The sequence below is a fragment of the Antrostomus carolinensis genome, unplaced genomic scaffold (genome assembly GCF_000700745.2).
Source record: "Antrostomus carolinensis isolate BGI_N321 unplaced genomic scaffold, ASM70074v2 scaffold530, whole genome shotgun sequence".
Classification (NCBI taxonomy): Eukaryota; Metazoa; Chordata; class Aves; order Caprimulgiformes; family Caprimulgidae; genus Antrostomus; species Antrostomus carolinensis.
This window is the reverse complement of record NW_010287473.1, coordinates 18,990-35,674: the sequence shown is the minus strand read 5'-3', so window position 1 is coordinate 35,674 and position 16,685 is coordinate 18,990. Positions and strand designations below refer to the sequence as shown.

The 16,685-nt window shown below is 38.8% G+C and overlaps 1 protein-coding gene across 1 annotated transcript in view; it reads left to right on the top strand.

Moving 5' to 3' along the window:
- Positions 1 to 14,374, top strand: part of WASHC5 (WASH complex subunit 5) — a 28,198-nt gene extending 13,824 nt beyond the window's left edge. The window contains exons 11-28 of the mRNA XM_010162845.1: positions 885 to 997; positions 1,636 to 1,802; positions 2,434 to 2,509; positions 3,215 to 3,325; positions 3,441 to 3,581; positions 5,022 to 5,102; positions 5,785 to 5,886; positions 6,505 to 6,684; positions 7,396 to 7,520; positions 7,896 to 8,058; positions 8,794 to 8,896; positions 9,001 to 9,080; positions 10,062 to 10,165; positions 10,629 to 10,758; positions 10,886 to 10,982; positions 11,377 to 11,530; positions 11,808 to 11,895; positions 13,989 to 14,374. Coding sequence (XP_010161147.1) covers positions 885 to 997; positions 1,636 to 1,802; positions 2,434 to 2,509; positions 3,215 to 3,325; positions 3,441 to 3,581; positions 5,022 to 5,102; positions 5,785 to 5,886; positions 6,505 to 6,684; positions 7,396 to 7,520; positions 7,896 to 8,058; positions 8,794 to 8,896; positions 9,001 to 9,080; positions 10,062 to 10,165; positions 10,629 to 10,758; positions 10,886 to 10,982; positions 11,377 to 11,530; positions 11,808 to 11,895; positions 13,989 to 14,045 — 2,072 coding nt within the window. The 3' untranslated portion in view covers positions 14,046 to 14,374. The remainder of the gene's footprint in view (positions 1 to 884; positions 998 to 1,635; positions 1,803 to 2,433; positions 2,510 to 3,214; positions 3,326 to 3,440; positions 3,582 to 5,021; positions 5,103 to 5,784; positions 5,887 to 6,504; positions 6,685 to 7,395; positions 7,521 to 7,895; positions 8,059 to 8,793; positions 8,897 to 9,000; positions 9,081 to 10,061; positions 10,166 to 10,628; positions 10,759 to 10,885; positions 10,983 to 11,376; positions 11,531 to 11,807; positions 11,896 to 13,988) is intronic.
- The last annotated feature ends 2,311 nt before the right edge of the window (positions 14,375 to 16,685 follow it).

The window sequence follows — 16,685 nt, the reverse complement described above, 5'->3', positions numbered from 1 at the left end:
CTTTTTCATTAGATATGGCAGTTAAGACTATGAAACGCCAGCTCACTTTTCCATGAGTAATGGAGTTCACATTATTGTGTTCTATGTACAAAGGAGTGCGAAGATCATGCCCATTAAATATGGGGATGGTTTAACCTCTCCTCTCCTTTCTACTGTTGTTGTAACCTTTATTTCTGTTGTATCAGCATTTTTTCAAACCTTCTTTTACTTCTCTTCTGCACTGAGTGGTATCTTTCTGATTCTCCAAGTTCTCTGAGGACTTAAAAGTGTTGAATCTGTATTTCTTTCCAAATTTCTTGCTCTGTTTTTTTGAAAGACCTTTTTTTCTTGAGCTGGTGTAAGAATAAGAATTGTAAATCACTTCGTCATTTGATCAGGAATGCTTCATGAAGTGTCAATATAAAGGCCATACTTGTGATCAAACCAAAGCAACAGAACTTAGAATACAGACAATTTTCTCACTTGCTTACACTTAAAAACAGAATTACTCTACTGAAATATTTCTCTTTATCTTTTTGGTGTCAGCAAACTTGTAGCTAAAGCACAGAAGTTGCAGCGCTGAGGCAATTAACATTGTAAGACTGTTAATAAAACACAAATTTATGTTTTAAAGGGCTTTACTATCTTTGTATAGATTTTATAATGCCCATTTATGTTGGTAGTTGTTTTTTTTAATGTTGTATGTGAAACTTAGCTGAACATTTACCCCTTTACAAGTATTCATGTAGAGCAACTAGAAATGTAGGAAATTGTTTAAAAAGTCTTCATCTTACTCTTAAAAGTGTATCATTGAATATTTTTTGTTTTAACTAGCAAGTTCCCTGTGACTTTGTTGCTTATCATACATGCAAAGATTTGATTGAATTTTTTTTATTCTTACATAGAAAATCTTCAGGCTTGGTTCAGAGAAATCTCCAAACAAATAATGTCTTTAAACTATGATGATTCCACTGCAGCAGGCAGAAAAACTGTGCAGCTAATACAGGCACTGGAGGAGGTATGGCAAAGAAATCTTGAGAGAAATTACCTCGTCCTTTTGAAAAAAAGCATTTGACACACACGCGCTGGCTTCTAATTGATGAGCTACAAAACAGATCTGCATTTTAATGATTAAGCCTGTAGATCTTTGCAGTTTTATGTATACAATCAGCAGAACTTGCTTATAGACCTTGTGATCATAAAATAAGGGAAATGGCATGAAAAGTCATGCCACCTGCAGCTGAGGATTAGTAGAGTTTTTCAAATAAATTAATTCAGTATTAAACATTACTTGGCAACGTCACTCATTTTATTAGAAATTCTGAAAATAAATTAATTTGAAGCTAGACAGGGTAATTTGAAAGGCAAAATAAAAATATCCATATTTGTTACGTGTACATTTCTTCTACTTCCAGGTTATAAAAGAATACTCAGTATGGTGTTTCACAGTACACATCCTCAAGTAACTTTGTGAAATTTATTACTTAATGCACTCTAAAGTAGACCAGGATTTGTTAAGTGTCTTACTGTAATTGCATCCTGAAGAAATGTGTCAGTTTGCTGACTGTATTTGTATTGCTGTCCTTAATGATGAACAGAAAAAAAAAGGTTGCTTTATGGTTTTTGTTGTTGTTATTGTTTGTTATTTAAATACAGGTCCAAGAGTTTCACCAACTGGAAACTAACCTGCAGGTTTGCCAGTTTCTGGCTGACACCCGTAAATTTCTCCATCACATGATCCGAACTATCAACATTAAAGAAGAAGTCTTGATCACCATGCAGATAGTCGGTGATCTTTCATACGCTTGGCAATTAATTGACAGGTATCTTAGCAGCAGCTTTTTCTTCTAAGTCAGTCATCATCTGCGAAACTTGTGGGAAATAACACGCATGCGTATTATTAATACCATAAACTTTCCAGTTTAAAAATGGTCTTGAAGCCTTGTTCCATGAGCTGTTGAGTGTATTTGACTCTCATCACCTTGAATCAGAATTAACAGCCTGTTGTTAGCTTCAGGTTAAGTGATACTGTAACTTTTTACTCTCTGTCCTGCTCTGACTTTAACAATTTCGTTAGCTTCTGTCTCCAGCCTTTACTCTAGTTGAGTGTTCTCCAAAATACTGGAGTTTCTGTTTCGACCAAAAAATAAACAAGCAAGGACAAATGTTAGAGAACTCCTTTTCTATGGTGTGTTTTTGCTGAGCTGCTGCTTCATTACCTCGGCTGTTAATGCTCCCCGATGCCCTCTTCTTTTGCCCCACCTATCCCTTTATCTTACAGTTTTTTTTCCTAGCCAATATCTCTTCAGACCAAAATCCTCCTTTAGTGAAGTTCTTTAGTGATCTCCTTTGCCATTTCTAGATTACACTGATGCTGATGACATGTGATTTAAGAGTTGAAAACAAGAATTTCAGCGGAAGAAGCTGATTTGTTTTCTTTCTTTCCTACCCCAGCTTTACATCTATTATGCAGGAAAGCATAAGGGTCAGTCCATCTATGGTAACTAAGCTCAGAGCCACTTTCCTAAAGGTAAGTATGAGCAACAGTGAATGTACTTGAACACTGAAGGTCAACCAAAGCATTTGTTAAAGAAGCCTTAAAGCTGTGAAGTTGCAAAAGAGTCAAAACTTCTTTTTACCAAGATTTTCTATATCCAGATTTTTTAGACTGTATTAAATTAACTCAACTTTAGTTTTAAAGAAAATAAAACCAAGTTATGCATGGTTTTTTATGCACCCAGTCATATTGCTGCTGTTAAACAAGTAAGTCTCATCATCCAGCCTCTACTCATTACAGTTACTTGCTGGAGACACTGGTGCATAGATGGGATCCCCTACATAGTGTCAGAGGAGGCTGAAAGAATCACAAAAGTTATGTTGGCTATGCCCTTTGTCTGTCATGATGAAGATCTGTCTTCAGATGAAAGTATTTTCTGTAGAAATAAGAATGGGAAATAGCATGGAGGGGAGTGTAAAATTACGAGAACAGTTATCTCACCAACAGGTAAGATTTTTAAAAAATGAACCCGGGGAATATAGCAGCATAAACTGTGGGACTTCTTTGACTTTTAACAATTTTATTTTTTTTCTGTTGGCAAACCTGATGTTGTAATGTGGCTTTTTAGGAAGTATATAGTGCTTTGAGTTGTAGGTTAAGGGCTGAGCAAGAGTTCAAGCATGGAATTTATATCAGAAAAACAGACATGTGAAGTTAAAATGTTAACTTTATTTCTAGCTTGCTTCTGCTCTTGACTTGCCACTTCTGCGCATCAATCAAGCAAACAGTCCTGATCTTCTCAGCGTATCACAGTATTACTCTGGAGAATTGGTTTCCTATGTTAGAAAGGTAGGCATTTGAAGAGACGTCAGTGTCTTGTTCTCTAATTACTTTTCCTTAATTGGAAGATTTATTGTTTTAGAGAATAGACTGACTGTATTTATTTCTCCTCTCGTTTACAAAGGTTCTACAGATAATTCCAGAAAGCATGTTTACATCTCTTCTCAAAATTATAAAGCTTCAGACTCATGATATTATTGAAGTGCCTACTCGCCTTGATAAGGACAAGCTACGAGATTATGCTCAGCTGGGACCACGATACGAGGTGCAGTTAAAATAGGGAATTCTGAAAAAGCATGCCTTATAGGTGACCAGCTTCAGCCTAAGTTTAAATAGGTACAGCTCCACAGAGTTATACTTTAACAGTGATGTTGGATTTGGTGACTAAGAATTGAAATTGACTAGTGTTATCGTGAGTATACCTTAGATTTATTGAGGATAGATGAGTAACTTTTGCTCTTCTGTTTCTAAAAGTTTAAACTTTTGATCTTGTAGAAAAGGAGAAGAAAAATAAATATATTTTTAAATGAGGGTAAAGATTTTTGGATTTATTTAGGTAGCATGGGATAAAATCCTGAGTCTGAAATAAAGCCCTTCACATTTGGAATGATTGTTCAGGGAGAAGGAGATCGAAGACTGAATAATCCTGCAGGGTTAAGCTTTTTGCAGCCCTCAAATGTCAAGACAGGATAAAGGCACATTGATTTGATCACATAAAGCTACTGTTGCTCACTGACTTTTTGTTACTGGGTTTTTTCCTGCACTGTTACCAGTCTGGGAGAGTGAGCAAACATTAAAATTATTTTGTTTTCTTTTTAATAGAGGAAGACGAAGAACAAAAACCTGAGTAGACCAGTAACTCTTTTCCTCAAAGAATGTGTCTTTTAATTGTCCAGTTAACAGTTTAGATGACAAATTTTTCCAGACATTTTTGCTGAACTGCTCACCTGTTTGGTGTTTTATATAAACAAGCTGTGGTCTCTGATTAAGCTGATGTTCAGACCTGGACCCTAGGTTTAGACTCCCCCATTAAACTTTATGAAATCAGTTTATTTTGTGTGGGGGTAGGAATGGAGGAGGAGGCAGTATTCAGTAGTATTTCATTATTTTAAGGAGGTAGAGGGGAAACTATTTGTCTCACACAAAAGCTTTTCACTTTTGATTTCTGTAGAATGGTGAGTCTGAACTGTGTTGTCTCTATTCTACATGGTAAATGTCTCCAAGACAAAAGACTGGCTTGTCTAAACTCTGAGCATAGTGATGCTCAACTAAGAGTTTAAAACTTAAATATTGAATGTGCTACTGTACTAAATCAGTGGAAATACTGAAGTGAACTCATTGCTGGCAGCAGCCTTTATTATGGAATAACTGCTTCAAGCTGTGTCACTAGCCTGCTCAAAGTGCCACCTTAAGAGTTTTGTCCATGATATTTTATACACACATGGTATAGCAGCTATAATCTCTGTAAAGCCTCTGAGAGGTTCCTGTTCTTTCCTACTCCTACCACACCTATATTGATGTCATTAAAAAAAGATTATTATTGTACTATAAGTATGTCTAGAACAAGATGTAAAATTGGAAGTATATCAGTGCAAATTACTTTAAAATAGGAAGCTGTCACTGTGAAAGATGTTTATAATTTTAGAGTGATTATTTGAATGTGTGCAATCACTTCAATAAATTGTATTTTCTCTTTCTATTAAAGGTTGCCAAGCTAACCCACGCAATTTCAATCTTCACTGAAGGCATCCTCATGATGAAAACTACTTTAGTTGGAATCATCAAGGTAATGTTCCATTATTGAGGTAGGAAAAAGTAATTTGGTGGCCATTGGCATTTCAGCACAGGTATTTCACCACAGTATGACCTTGAGGGAAGATAAAAAGACAAGAAAAAAGAAGTTAGCATACAAATTTTAAAATGGTGATGCCTAACGTGGCATCCAGATAAGAACTGTATTACTTATTGTTGTTGAGAACCCACAGTTCTCATTGTACATAGATTCATCAACCTTAATTGACACTTTTTTTTTTTTGTAATTATTATTTCTACTGAAAAAATGACTGCAAGGTTTAGAAAAGAGCTGTTTTTTCCATTGGCAAAGACTGCTCTTCCTACGTTAAGATACCTCTTTCAGGACTTCAGGAGCAAGCATTCTTGAAGAAATGTACACTTCCTAATGCATTCTGGCTTTTTATAATTGTACAACATTCTCATTGGATCATTAACAAAGACTGAATATGGGATCTACAAACCTTTACCATTCAACTTAAATTATTCCTTTATATCTGGTGGAACTATTGAAATATTTATTCTTTGGACAAGCACTGGTGGGACAGTGGATCTGTTAGCACTGCTTTTCTATTACATCATAATTACTTAGTATCTTTCTTGATACAAATGAAATCCTTTATATTTATTTTTAATACCTTTTTGATTTTAAGAAAAAAAATGTTTCTTTCACTTAGGTAGACCCCAAACAGTTACTAGAGGATGGAATAAGGAAGGAGCTAGTAAAACGAGTAGCTCTAGCTCTTCACAGAGGACTCATCTTTAATCCCAGAGCCAAGGTGTGTAACAGCTTGATTTGATTTTATTTTTTTATGTATCTTGGGTTTGCTAGGACCTCTTTTATTAGGCTGTCTTCTAGAAAATAGTTCATACTTTTCTTTACAGATTTCCTTTGTGTAAAAAAAGGTACCTTTCTTGAACTTACTAAAGGTTATTTGGAATGCCTTATTTGATGTTAAAAACTCCTAAGAGTACATAGAATTCAAAAACATATTTTTATTCTATCACCAAGTGTCCTATCAGTTCTGAGTTCACAGTTCTGTCTTTGTCTGTGATGACTGATGACAACAGATGGTCTGTATAAGCCAGGTAAACGTAGGAAGGCAATGATGGAACAAGGAGTTTGACTCCGTGTTTTGATCCTGTCCAGTTTTTGAGTCTCCCAGGTCAATCAATAGTTCCACTGAAGCCTAAAGTAAATATTAAATGCAGGAGGAAAACATATTTAGTAAGAAAACTACTTCAGATATCAAACAACCTTTGAATTTCTCAGTGCTTTTCAGTTCTGCCTGAAGCATAGTGAAAGGCATTTAGAATAGAAGCCTTACACATTTTCTTTGTATTCTACCTGTTCACAGGGTTTTTTGTTGTTGTTTGGTTGTTTTTTTCATCTGTAGCCAAGCGAACTGATGCCCAAACTGAAAGAAATGGCAGCTACAATGGATGGGTTCCATCGGTCATTTGAATATATCCAGGATTATGTCAATATATATGGTTTAAAAATTTGGCAAGAGGAAGTGTCTCGTATTATTAACTACAATGTGGAACAGGAGTGCAATAACTTCTTAAGAACAAAGGTACTAGTCAAAAACAAGAATGAGTAAAAAGTTGATAAATGTCTTTATATTTGGATGTCAAAGCTTGTAACTGATGGAGCGTATGTACCCCATTGTGCACAGTCCGTACGGTTGTGACTTCAACTAAATGTGCTAACTACTGTGTAAAACATCTGCCTCCAGCTTTCTGAATTATTTCATTATCCCCACTGCGTCAGTTGTACCCAAGAAGAGCAAAGTACCTCAAACAGAATATTTTAATATCTCTTGACAGTGAACAATATCCTTCCTGTCTTTCTCAAAGAAAATGGAAAGGAACTACTGAGTCACAGTAGTCCTCTCTGTATCTATTGTTAGCCATGAGAATCCAGGCTTAGAAAGACTGCAGTAGTTACCAGCTCTTTTTGTGATATTTCTCAAGTGGTGGATTGAATATATCTTGAATTTAGCTAACAAAATGGGGGCTAGTCTAACTGCAGAAAGGAGCAGATGGAATTCTCACCAGGAGTGTAGATAGTTCTGTCAACATCAGCCCTTGTCTTCTGCTTGCTCTTTATCATAAGACTCATTCTTCTCTTTGCTTTATTCTGTTTTTATAGTGTTCTGTTGTGTGTTATTTACAATATTGCTTTACAGTGTACTACTTTTAAATTAAACAGAAGGAATGAAATCTCTAAGCTAATTTTTTTTTATGTGCAATGGTAACACTGCAAATTAAAACTTACTTTTCAGATTCAAGACTGGCAAAGCATATACCAGTCTACTCATATTCCTATACCAAAATTCACACCTGTGGATGAGTCTGTAACATTTATTGGTCGGCTTTGTAGAGAAATCCTGAGGATCACAGACCCAAAGTAAGTACTGTGTGTCACAAACTTGTGTTATAGCTCCATGTATTGGATTGCTCCAATTCCACCAAATGCAAACAAAATATAGAACAAATAGTTTTTCCTTGGCTGTCATATCATCATCTTTATCTAAAACCAAATTTACCCAATCTATCCTGTACACTTTAAATATTAGTCTAGGAAAGTTGTGATTTTAGTCTAAGAAGGAAAACAGCGTGCTACACAGATGGAGGTGAGAGAAACCAGGGAATGGTGAGAGAACCCTTGCAGAGAAAGGAGTCTTTCTAATCTTTGCCTGAGTAAGGTAACTCATTACTCAGATTGTCACAGGAACTGTCTGCAGTTTATTCTGAAGTAGTTGTTTGTTTATTTTTTCCTCAGAATCACGTGTTACATTGACCAAATGAACACCTGGTATGATATCAAAACTCATCAAGAAGTAACCAACAGTCGTCTCTTCTCGGAGATCCAAGATACTTTAGGTACCTTTGGTCTCAATGGTTTAGACAGGCTGCTGTGTTTCATGATTGTAAAGGAGCTGCAGGTAATTTTAACTTGGGTTTCTCAGTGTTACAATGCTTTTCCTGTTTAATAACTTCTAGTGAAATAAAAAAACCTGTTAATTTTTGAAATGGTAAATTGAAATGAAAAGCATTTTAAAAATTCATGTTCAAACCCCAAGGTAAGAATTTCATTTAAAGATAGAATTATGAAGGTTAGTAATCTTGAATAAATGGTGTTGTATAACACAAGGTTCTGCATTGCATTAAACTGGTTTAATGGCAAGGAATGCCTGTTGAAGTTGTACACTTCGTGTATGCTCAAAAGTTGATCTCAGGTCAACTTCTATTTTTCTGTCTAGATATCAACAAATAATTAGATTGTTTGGGTCTGCCATGATATAAATAAGGTGTCAGTTCTATGTAATGACTTTCTCCCTAATACCTCTGTGTGAAACCAAGTTTTTTTATTTTCTCAGAAGAATCCAGTCCTAGCCTGGTTAAAGATTTTTAAGGAAAATAAGTATTGATGAAGACAGTTCTTCCTCAAAAACTGAATTAATTATTGTCTGCAGTGGATATTATGTATTGCTGAGGAGGATCTGATAATTGTCCTAACGCTGATTAGCATAACTCAGCACGAATAACTACAGAATTCCTCAGTTCTTCATCTTTGGAAATATTATTTCCTTGCTGTTAAAAAATGTGGCTCTTGTACCACCAAGATTAAGCATGGAGTACATGTGTGAGGATTTTACTTGTTTCTTTCCTTCATTTAGAATTTCCTCAATATGTTTCAAAAAAATATATTGCGTGACAGGACAGTACAGGATACCTTAAAAGCACTTATGAATGCTGTCAGTCCTCTCAAAGGAATTATAGGTAAGTGCTTACTGGTTAATACAGAAGAAAGCCATTGTATTTGTACACTTGTGGTTTTTTTCTCTTCTTGTTCTTTTTTTCATGCCTCACCCTTCTTTTTTCAGCAAATTCAAGCAAGGTTTATTCTGCAGCAATCACAAAAACTCAGAAGATCTGGACAGCATATTTAGACTCTATAATGAAGGTAGGTTCACGTAGCTTAGTGATGTGCAGAATTCACCCTAAGCTCTTTGGTTATATACTTTAATCTGCTTATTTTACAATGTTGTATTATGTTGACCTGAAATTCTGTAACATCACAAGTGAATCGGGCCTGGATTTGCAAGAGCTTCTGAGCTGGCTCACACTCCACAAAGTGCTTAGCACAGAGATTCATATGAAATAGCAAGCCAGGAATGGAGTCTGGCACTAGAGATCTGATCTGGGAAGACTGAGTTAGTGCTCTGAGACTCCCCAGAGTACCATGTGAAGGCAACGTACCCAAGGGTAATGTTGGAGCAGTAGCAGGTTCAGGCAGAAGGCAGTCTACTGTGATGAAAATTATAACAAGCTACCGTATTAACATCTCATTGTCTTGTGTTTGTAATGGTATTTTGCAATCAGTGTTTTTCAGAGTGCTGTGAATGTTTGTTATGCTGCTAAGAGAAGAGGAAAGGTCAGGGTAGGAAGGAGAAGGCTGACTGCAACAAGCCTCTCTGTTGGTTTTTGTCCCTGCTATTGCTGACCCTGAGGTCTAGGAAGAGGTGGGGAAAAGAGTACAAGTATTTTCACTTACTAGTGAAAAACAAGCAAGTAACGGAGGTTTTATACCTGTTAGCTTTTTAGCACTCTCTTCACCCTGCCTGTATTTGCTACCATGAACTGTGTGTAAATTTTGAACTCTGTTACTAGTCCTTGACTGCACTGCACAGATGGGGACTGTCGGTTCTGACCGCAGGCAGTCTGAATCAGGGCTCTGTTACCAAAATGAGGCAGTAGCTCCAGCCACTGTGTATGTCCCTGCTTCGGGCAGCCCTACAAAGCCTGTTTGATGTAATGAGGACTTTGTGTCATCTATTTAACTGTACATTGTTATGCCTTAAGTGTTTCCTTAGTTGGACTTTACTCTTCCTTGATTGTGTTCAGTATAACACCCCACCCTTTTTTTGTTTGTTTGTTTCAACAGGTTGGTCAGATGCAGATTTTAAGACGACAGATTACCAATGAATTAAATTATTCCTGCAGGTTTGACTCCAAACATTTGGCTGCTGCTTTGGAAAATCTCAATAAGTAAGAAGCAAAATATGCTGAAGAGCTGCATGTATCACTATGATGTAATTATTATTAGCTCAGCAATCCTTAAAATCTAAACTATGGCAAAATATGGAGTCTGATTGTATTCAGGTTTTTGTTGATGAGTAATTGAATTTGAATGCAAGAAAAACATTAACAATAAATAACTTGACAAGTAATATGTATGAACATGCTAGTGGACAGTGCAGCTTCTAATTTCATGTGGTTATACCTGGATTTGGATGAGAAGTAAGAACAATGAAAATGTGTGATGCTGATTTTGAAACATATATGATGTTTGTAAAAAGATATTCCAAACAAGGGGGTTTACTTTTGCACGTAACCATGTACAGGTTCTTGTGTCTTTGAAGTTTCAAAATGAATATGACATGTGGCATCGTGTAAGGTTTATTTGGGGATAATTTAAATATTTAATATAATCAGTTTCTTTTCCTTTTAGAGCAATACTGGCTGACATTGAAGCACATTATCAGAACCCATTGCTACCTTATCCTAAAGAAGACAACACTCTTTTGTATGAAATCACAGCTTACCTGGAAGCAGCTGGCATTCATAATCCATTAAATAAGGTCAGGCTTACCTTCTGGTGCTTGGTACAGTTTGCTTTTTCTATTTTATTGATTATTACTGGAGAAAAAAAAAAAATATATATATATATGGAAGAACTGTGTTCCTCTTCTTTTTTTCCCCTCTCAGATCTACATTACGACAAAACGTCTGCCATATTTTCCCACTGTCAACTTCCTCTTTCTCATTTCCCAGTTTCCGAAACTTCAGTACAACAGAAATTTAGGTATTGTATAAGGTGTTGTTTGTCTAAATCTGATGAAAGTCTATGTGAAATTATCTGTAGAGAAGGTAGTAAAATTATTTGCATAGAAAATAATCAGTTTCTGACTTTAGTCCATCATGTCCAGGCAGGTTTGTTACAATATTAATACAATGGAGTAGGAAACAGAATCTGAACTTTCTCATTCCATCCTATGCCTTAGTTAATATCATGAAGCCATTTGCTGTGGAAGAAATGCAGCTGTTACATCAGTTTTTAATTTTTATGTGTGGGCAGGCAGAAGGGGAGGCACGGCAAAAAAACCTTATGAAAGGATGTTATATATGTTTGCCTCTGCTACGAAGAATATGTTCTGTTTTATAAACATGTGTTGTTTTGTGGGTTTTTTTCTGTGCAGGAGTGGTGTGCAAGCGGCCAGCTGATCAAATTGACTGGCTTCCTTTAGTTCTGGGACTCCTTACCCTGCTGAAACAGTTTCACTCAAGATACACAGAACAATTCCTGGCTCTGATCGGTCAATTTATTCGTTCAATGATGGAACAGTGCACAAGGTACCCATGTTTTACTTTTTCCCTAAGTATCACCTCTGAGAAGAGGGCTTCAGTAGTACTATCACTGCTTTTTCAGTATGTGTTTCTAGCAGAGTACTGACATATTAATAACAATATATTTGACTAAATATGAGATTAAAATACTATTTCTTTTCATAATAGAACGACATGGTACCTAGTGGAAACGGTGTTATTTGAATGCTGGCATTTTCATGTAATTTTACCCACATAACTGATCAACTAGTAAGAGTATGATCTCATGGTTGTTTAATTTTAGCCAGAAGATACCAGAAATGCCTGCTGATGTAGTGAGTGCCCTCATGTTCCTGGAAGATTACATTCGCTACACAAAGTTACCAAGAAAGGTAAGAAAGAATTCCATGTCTCCCCTATGGAGGCTGAGCAGGAGTCCTGTTCAGAGGAGCTAAATCTTGGTTTATGCTGTAGTTACATACCAGCAGTTTGACCATGTGTATCTGCTCTGGAACTTGGCATCATCTGTAAATGAATATCCAAAATAATGGACTTGTTAAGCTTGTCCAAAAAGCAGTATTGGCCCTTTTCAGATGTTCCATAGAAGACTGACAAAACAGATGAAAAATCTGATACCTGATAGGAGTGATAGGTCATAATAAATTCCTTTACCCTGTACAAGCTACAAATTGTGTTGCTTGTGTACTTTGTGTAACTATTCTTATACCAGTCATAGTATCCTTACAGAAAAAGTAATTTTCTAGAAAATAGAGAGGGGATCAAAAAATCATAGAATCATAGAATGGTCTGAGTTGGAAGGGACCTTAAAGATCATCCAGTTCCAACCCCCCTGCCATCAGCAGGGACACCTTCCACTAGACCAGGTTGCTCAAAGCCTCATCAGACCTGGCCTTGAACACTTACAGGAAGGGGGCATCCACACTTTCTCTGGGCAACCTGTTCCAGTGTCTCACAGTAAAGAGTTTCTTCCTAATAGCTAATCCAAACCTACCCTCTTCCAGTTTGAAGCTGTTACCCCTTGCTCTATCCCTATAGAAAGGTTTTCAACTTCGTATGGGTTTAAGGAGGGTCTGTTCCATTTAATCTTCTGAGAGCATGTACATTGCTGGGGGATTTTGGGAAGGGAAGAAATAAAATAGAAGTTCTGAGATGTTGCAGAATTAAGTAATAACAAACTTAGCAGTATTCTAAATGGAGGGCAAAAAGCTATTTGGCAAGTCTAAATTTTGGTGAAACACCATCTCCAGTCCTTGGTTTCCTTGTCTGCCCTTCCCACCAACGCATGGCTTCTGAGACAGCTTCTTTATTTCACATGCAAGGGAAGTTCTGCAAGTCTGGGCTTGTAGACAGACTTTATTTTAGGGTTAAATGACACTTAACTGCATTTGAAAATGATATATTATTTATATGTGGTATTAAAAATAAGTCATTATCCTGTTTGCTGTAGGCTGTGCCTCAGTGATTCTTGAATAAGCCATTTCCCAGCTCATACAACTAAAAGAGAGAGGGATTCTTTCAGTTTCTCTCTTCTTCCCAGCCCACAGTGCAATGTAGTAGAAGGTCCCTGTGTCAGTCTTGCAGCTAGTGTATCTGAAGTATCTGGTACCTGTGCCAACTTCCACTTCAGGGCACACCTCGAGTTCTGTGTTCAGTTTTGGGCCCCTCACTACAAGAAGGACATGGAGGTGCTGGAGCGTGTCCAGAGAAGGGCAGCGAAGCTGGTGAAGGGTCTAGAGCACAGGCTTTATGAGGAGCGGATGAGGGAACTGGGGTTGTTTAGCCTGGAGAAAAGGAAGTTGAGAGGAGACCTTATCATTGTCTGCAACTGCCTGAAAGAGGTTACAGTGAGGTGGGGGTCAGTCTCTTCTCCCAAGTAACAAGTGACAGGACAAGAGGAAGTGGCCTCAGGTTGCACCAAGGCAGGTTTAGATTGGAGAGTAGGAAAAATTTCTTCGCTGAAAGGATTGTCAAGCATTGGAACAGGCTGCCCAGGGAAATGGTGGAGTCGCCATCCCTGCAGTTAATTAAAAGACATGTAGATGTGCTCAGGGACATGGTTTAGTGGTGGACTTGGCAGTGTTAGGTTTACAGTTAGACTCTGTGATCTTAGAGGTCTTTTCCAGCCAAAAGGATCCTATGATTCAGCCTAGTGCTATGTGGAGAAACAGCAGAGAAGGTGTCAGTGTTTCTCTGCTCTTACACAGTACCTGTGGTCTGAGCACTTCTTCACAGCCCAGGGCTTGCCTTACCCACCTGACATGGTGTTCCTTCCTTCCTCCGTCCCTCCCTCCCTCCCTCCCACCAAGCAAGAACATACCTGGGAGCACATCCTAAAGCCTGGGTGGCTCAGGTCAATAGTGTTGTGTGCTTGATTCATAGAGTAGATCTGCTTGTTAATGGATGAACAGAGCATATGAATGAAAAATGAAGAAAATACGTAACTGTGCCTTCCTCTTTGCTTTAGGTTGTTGAAGCACATGTGCCTACCTTCATTTTTGATGAGTTCAGAACTGTTCTGTGAATATGGAGAAGAACCAAGTCTTTTCGCCAAACCTGAAACGGGAGCCGGGTGAGGGTGAGACAAGTGCAGCTTTTCAGAAGGGTGTCATTTCTGTGCTTTAAGGCAGTACCTACAACTGTCTCTATGAAATGTAGCCATCAGCACTAGTCTATATAATTAACCCTTTGTTTAAATCTTGGCATGATATGCAATTTGTATCTCATCCAAACAGTGTACATTTTATACTGCACATTATAAATGCTGTATGTAATTCTTCATGTATAAATCATATAGTTTTTTTGTTCTGAAGGACTATTTGTGGAAGTTTGACTTTTATATCACAAATGAACAATGAAATTGGAAATAAAGGTGTGGGATAGTTGGCCAGGACTGATGATTCCAAAACATCAATTTTCCTGTTAAAAGAACCATTAGTGAGAATGAATATACAGTGGAAAGAGGTTTGGTGTCTGCCTCTGTACTACAAAAAGTTAATTTTCCTCTATAGAGGACAGAATAATAATTAAATATCCATAGCTGAAAAGTCCTATCATGCTATTTAAAGGCACAAATATTTCTTTTGGTGCAACTGTAACATGACTAATGTTGGAGGCAAGGTGTTTATTCACATAACTCTCAGTTCTGATATGAAACCTTTTATACCTGCCATAATTTTCTTGCTAGGGGCTGCTGTGGGAAAGCCAGTGGGGGATGTTATTCTGTCACTGGGACAACTTGGTGCTTATCAGACTGAAAAAGAAGAGACAAATGCAACAGCTGAAGGAAAAGGTTACTTGGGAAGGGGCTGGAGTGCCTAGATGGCAAACTGACCCCTCATTTAAGAAAGCAAGAACAAAGGAGAAGGGGGAAGTGCCATGCCCCAGGGCACTGCTCCTTCTGCATCACCCTCTGTCTGGAGAGAAGATATGTCCTCTTTACCTGCCCCTAAATATATCGACCTTTTCCCTGGAAACAAGAACAGGGACTGGGCCAACCTTCCCCACCGGGGCTGATAGAGGGAGCCAGCCAGGGAGGTGGCCATCCACACCTTCTGCTTGTACAACATTCCAGCCAGCATAATAAATAACAAGTCAGGGCCCTGCTGGTGACTGGTGCAGAAGTAACTCAAATTCATGGAAATCAGCCCCATTACCACAAGAATAAGTCGATGAATGTTGATGAAGTTGGGAGGAGAGAAAGGTTAGATCAAGACATTTCTGTAATGTTGCAACTAGAAGAGTATCCACAGTTTTTTGGATCAAGTGAGGATTGCAGGAGTGCCTGAACATGGACCTACTAGGGGAAAATAATCCATTGGTGGTACTTGATGAGCTCAGATCCAGGAGTTTGTGGGAGGAGGACGGGGGCTATCACCAGTGTGCTGAGCTCTGCCAGGCCTGTAGCCTTAAAACAGCACTGGCTGCTGCCACGCGGAGACCTGCACAGCCCCGCAGTTTGTCACGGGGCTGTGGCTCAGCCCTTGGAGCTGAGCCCAGCATGTCACCCATTCCACTATGTTGATGACATCCTGCTGACTGAACCTATCCAGCAGGATGTCAGGGAGGTGCTGAGCAGTGTCATGGGCACCCTGTGAGGGCATGGTTGGGAAATGAGTACAAAGTAGTACAATTTTTAGGCATCACCTGGCAAGGAGCCTGTCAGATTATGGAAACAAACAGAACCTCAAACAGCTGAGCCCCAAAATGAGGTTGATGTGCAGCACTTTGTAGGATTCCTGGGGTACTGGTGCCAGTTTATCCTGCACTAAGCACAGGTTTTAAGGCCCCCACATAAGACAATGAGAACAAGGAACCAGTTTCTATGGGGGAGAGATGAGAAAGGAGCTTTTGAACAAGCCCAGCAGGTTGTCTGCCCTGGTGTTGCACTGGGACATTTTGAGCCAGATGTCCTTGTTTTGGGAGATGATGTTGCACATTGGAGTTTGAGGCTAAAAGGTGAAGGGAGGCTGGTGCCCCCGCCTGGGCTCAGGCAGCCCCACCAGACACACAGCCATACACCCTGCCTCCCCCCTCAGCAAACATTTCTCAAGGGATGAGACGGTGGAAGGGTGCTGTCTGCCACCCAGCCCAGCAAAGCTTACTCAGCAAGGTGGGGGCAGCAGCCAGCGTGCAGAACTGACGGCCACGCTCATGATCTTAGAAGAGGCCCCCACCACCACTCCTGAGTTACACACTGCCTTCTGGGGGGTATAAAAGGGATGAACTGCAGCCTTAGTGGACAGATGGACAATACACAGGAAACCCTTGTGAGCATCAGGATTTATGGAAGCCCTAAACCCAGAAATACGTGAATTTAAACCTCTGGGTTTGACATGCTGATGCTCATGTCCCCTGGGGTGTCAGGGAAGAGAGGAGCACAATGCCACAGCCGACTGAGCAGGTCACATTCATGGTGCTACTTCCTGATGCCCCATCCCCAGTGCTCTGCCACCCAGTGATGAAGCTCTCACTAAGTGGGTCCACAAAAAATTTGGGCACCTGGGTGTTGATGGCACCATACAGATGAACTTGAAGCTGGGAGCTAGCACAGCAGGGTGCTGTGTGTAAGTAAGTTATTAAAAGCTAAAAAGTTCCTTTGCAGCCTCATGGGCAGCTCTGACCAGGCCAGGAGAGCAGCAGGAGGCCGAATGGCTTTGTGCAA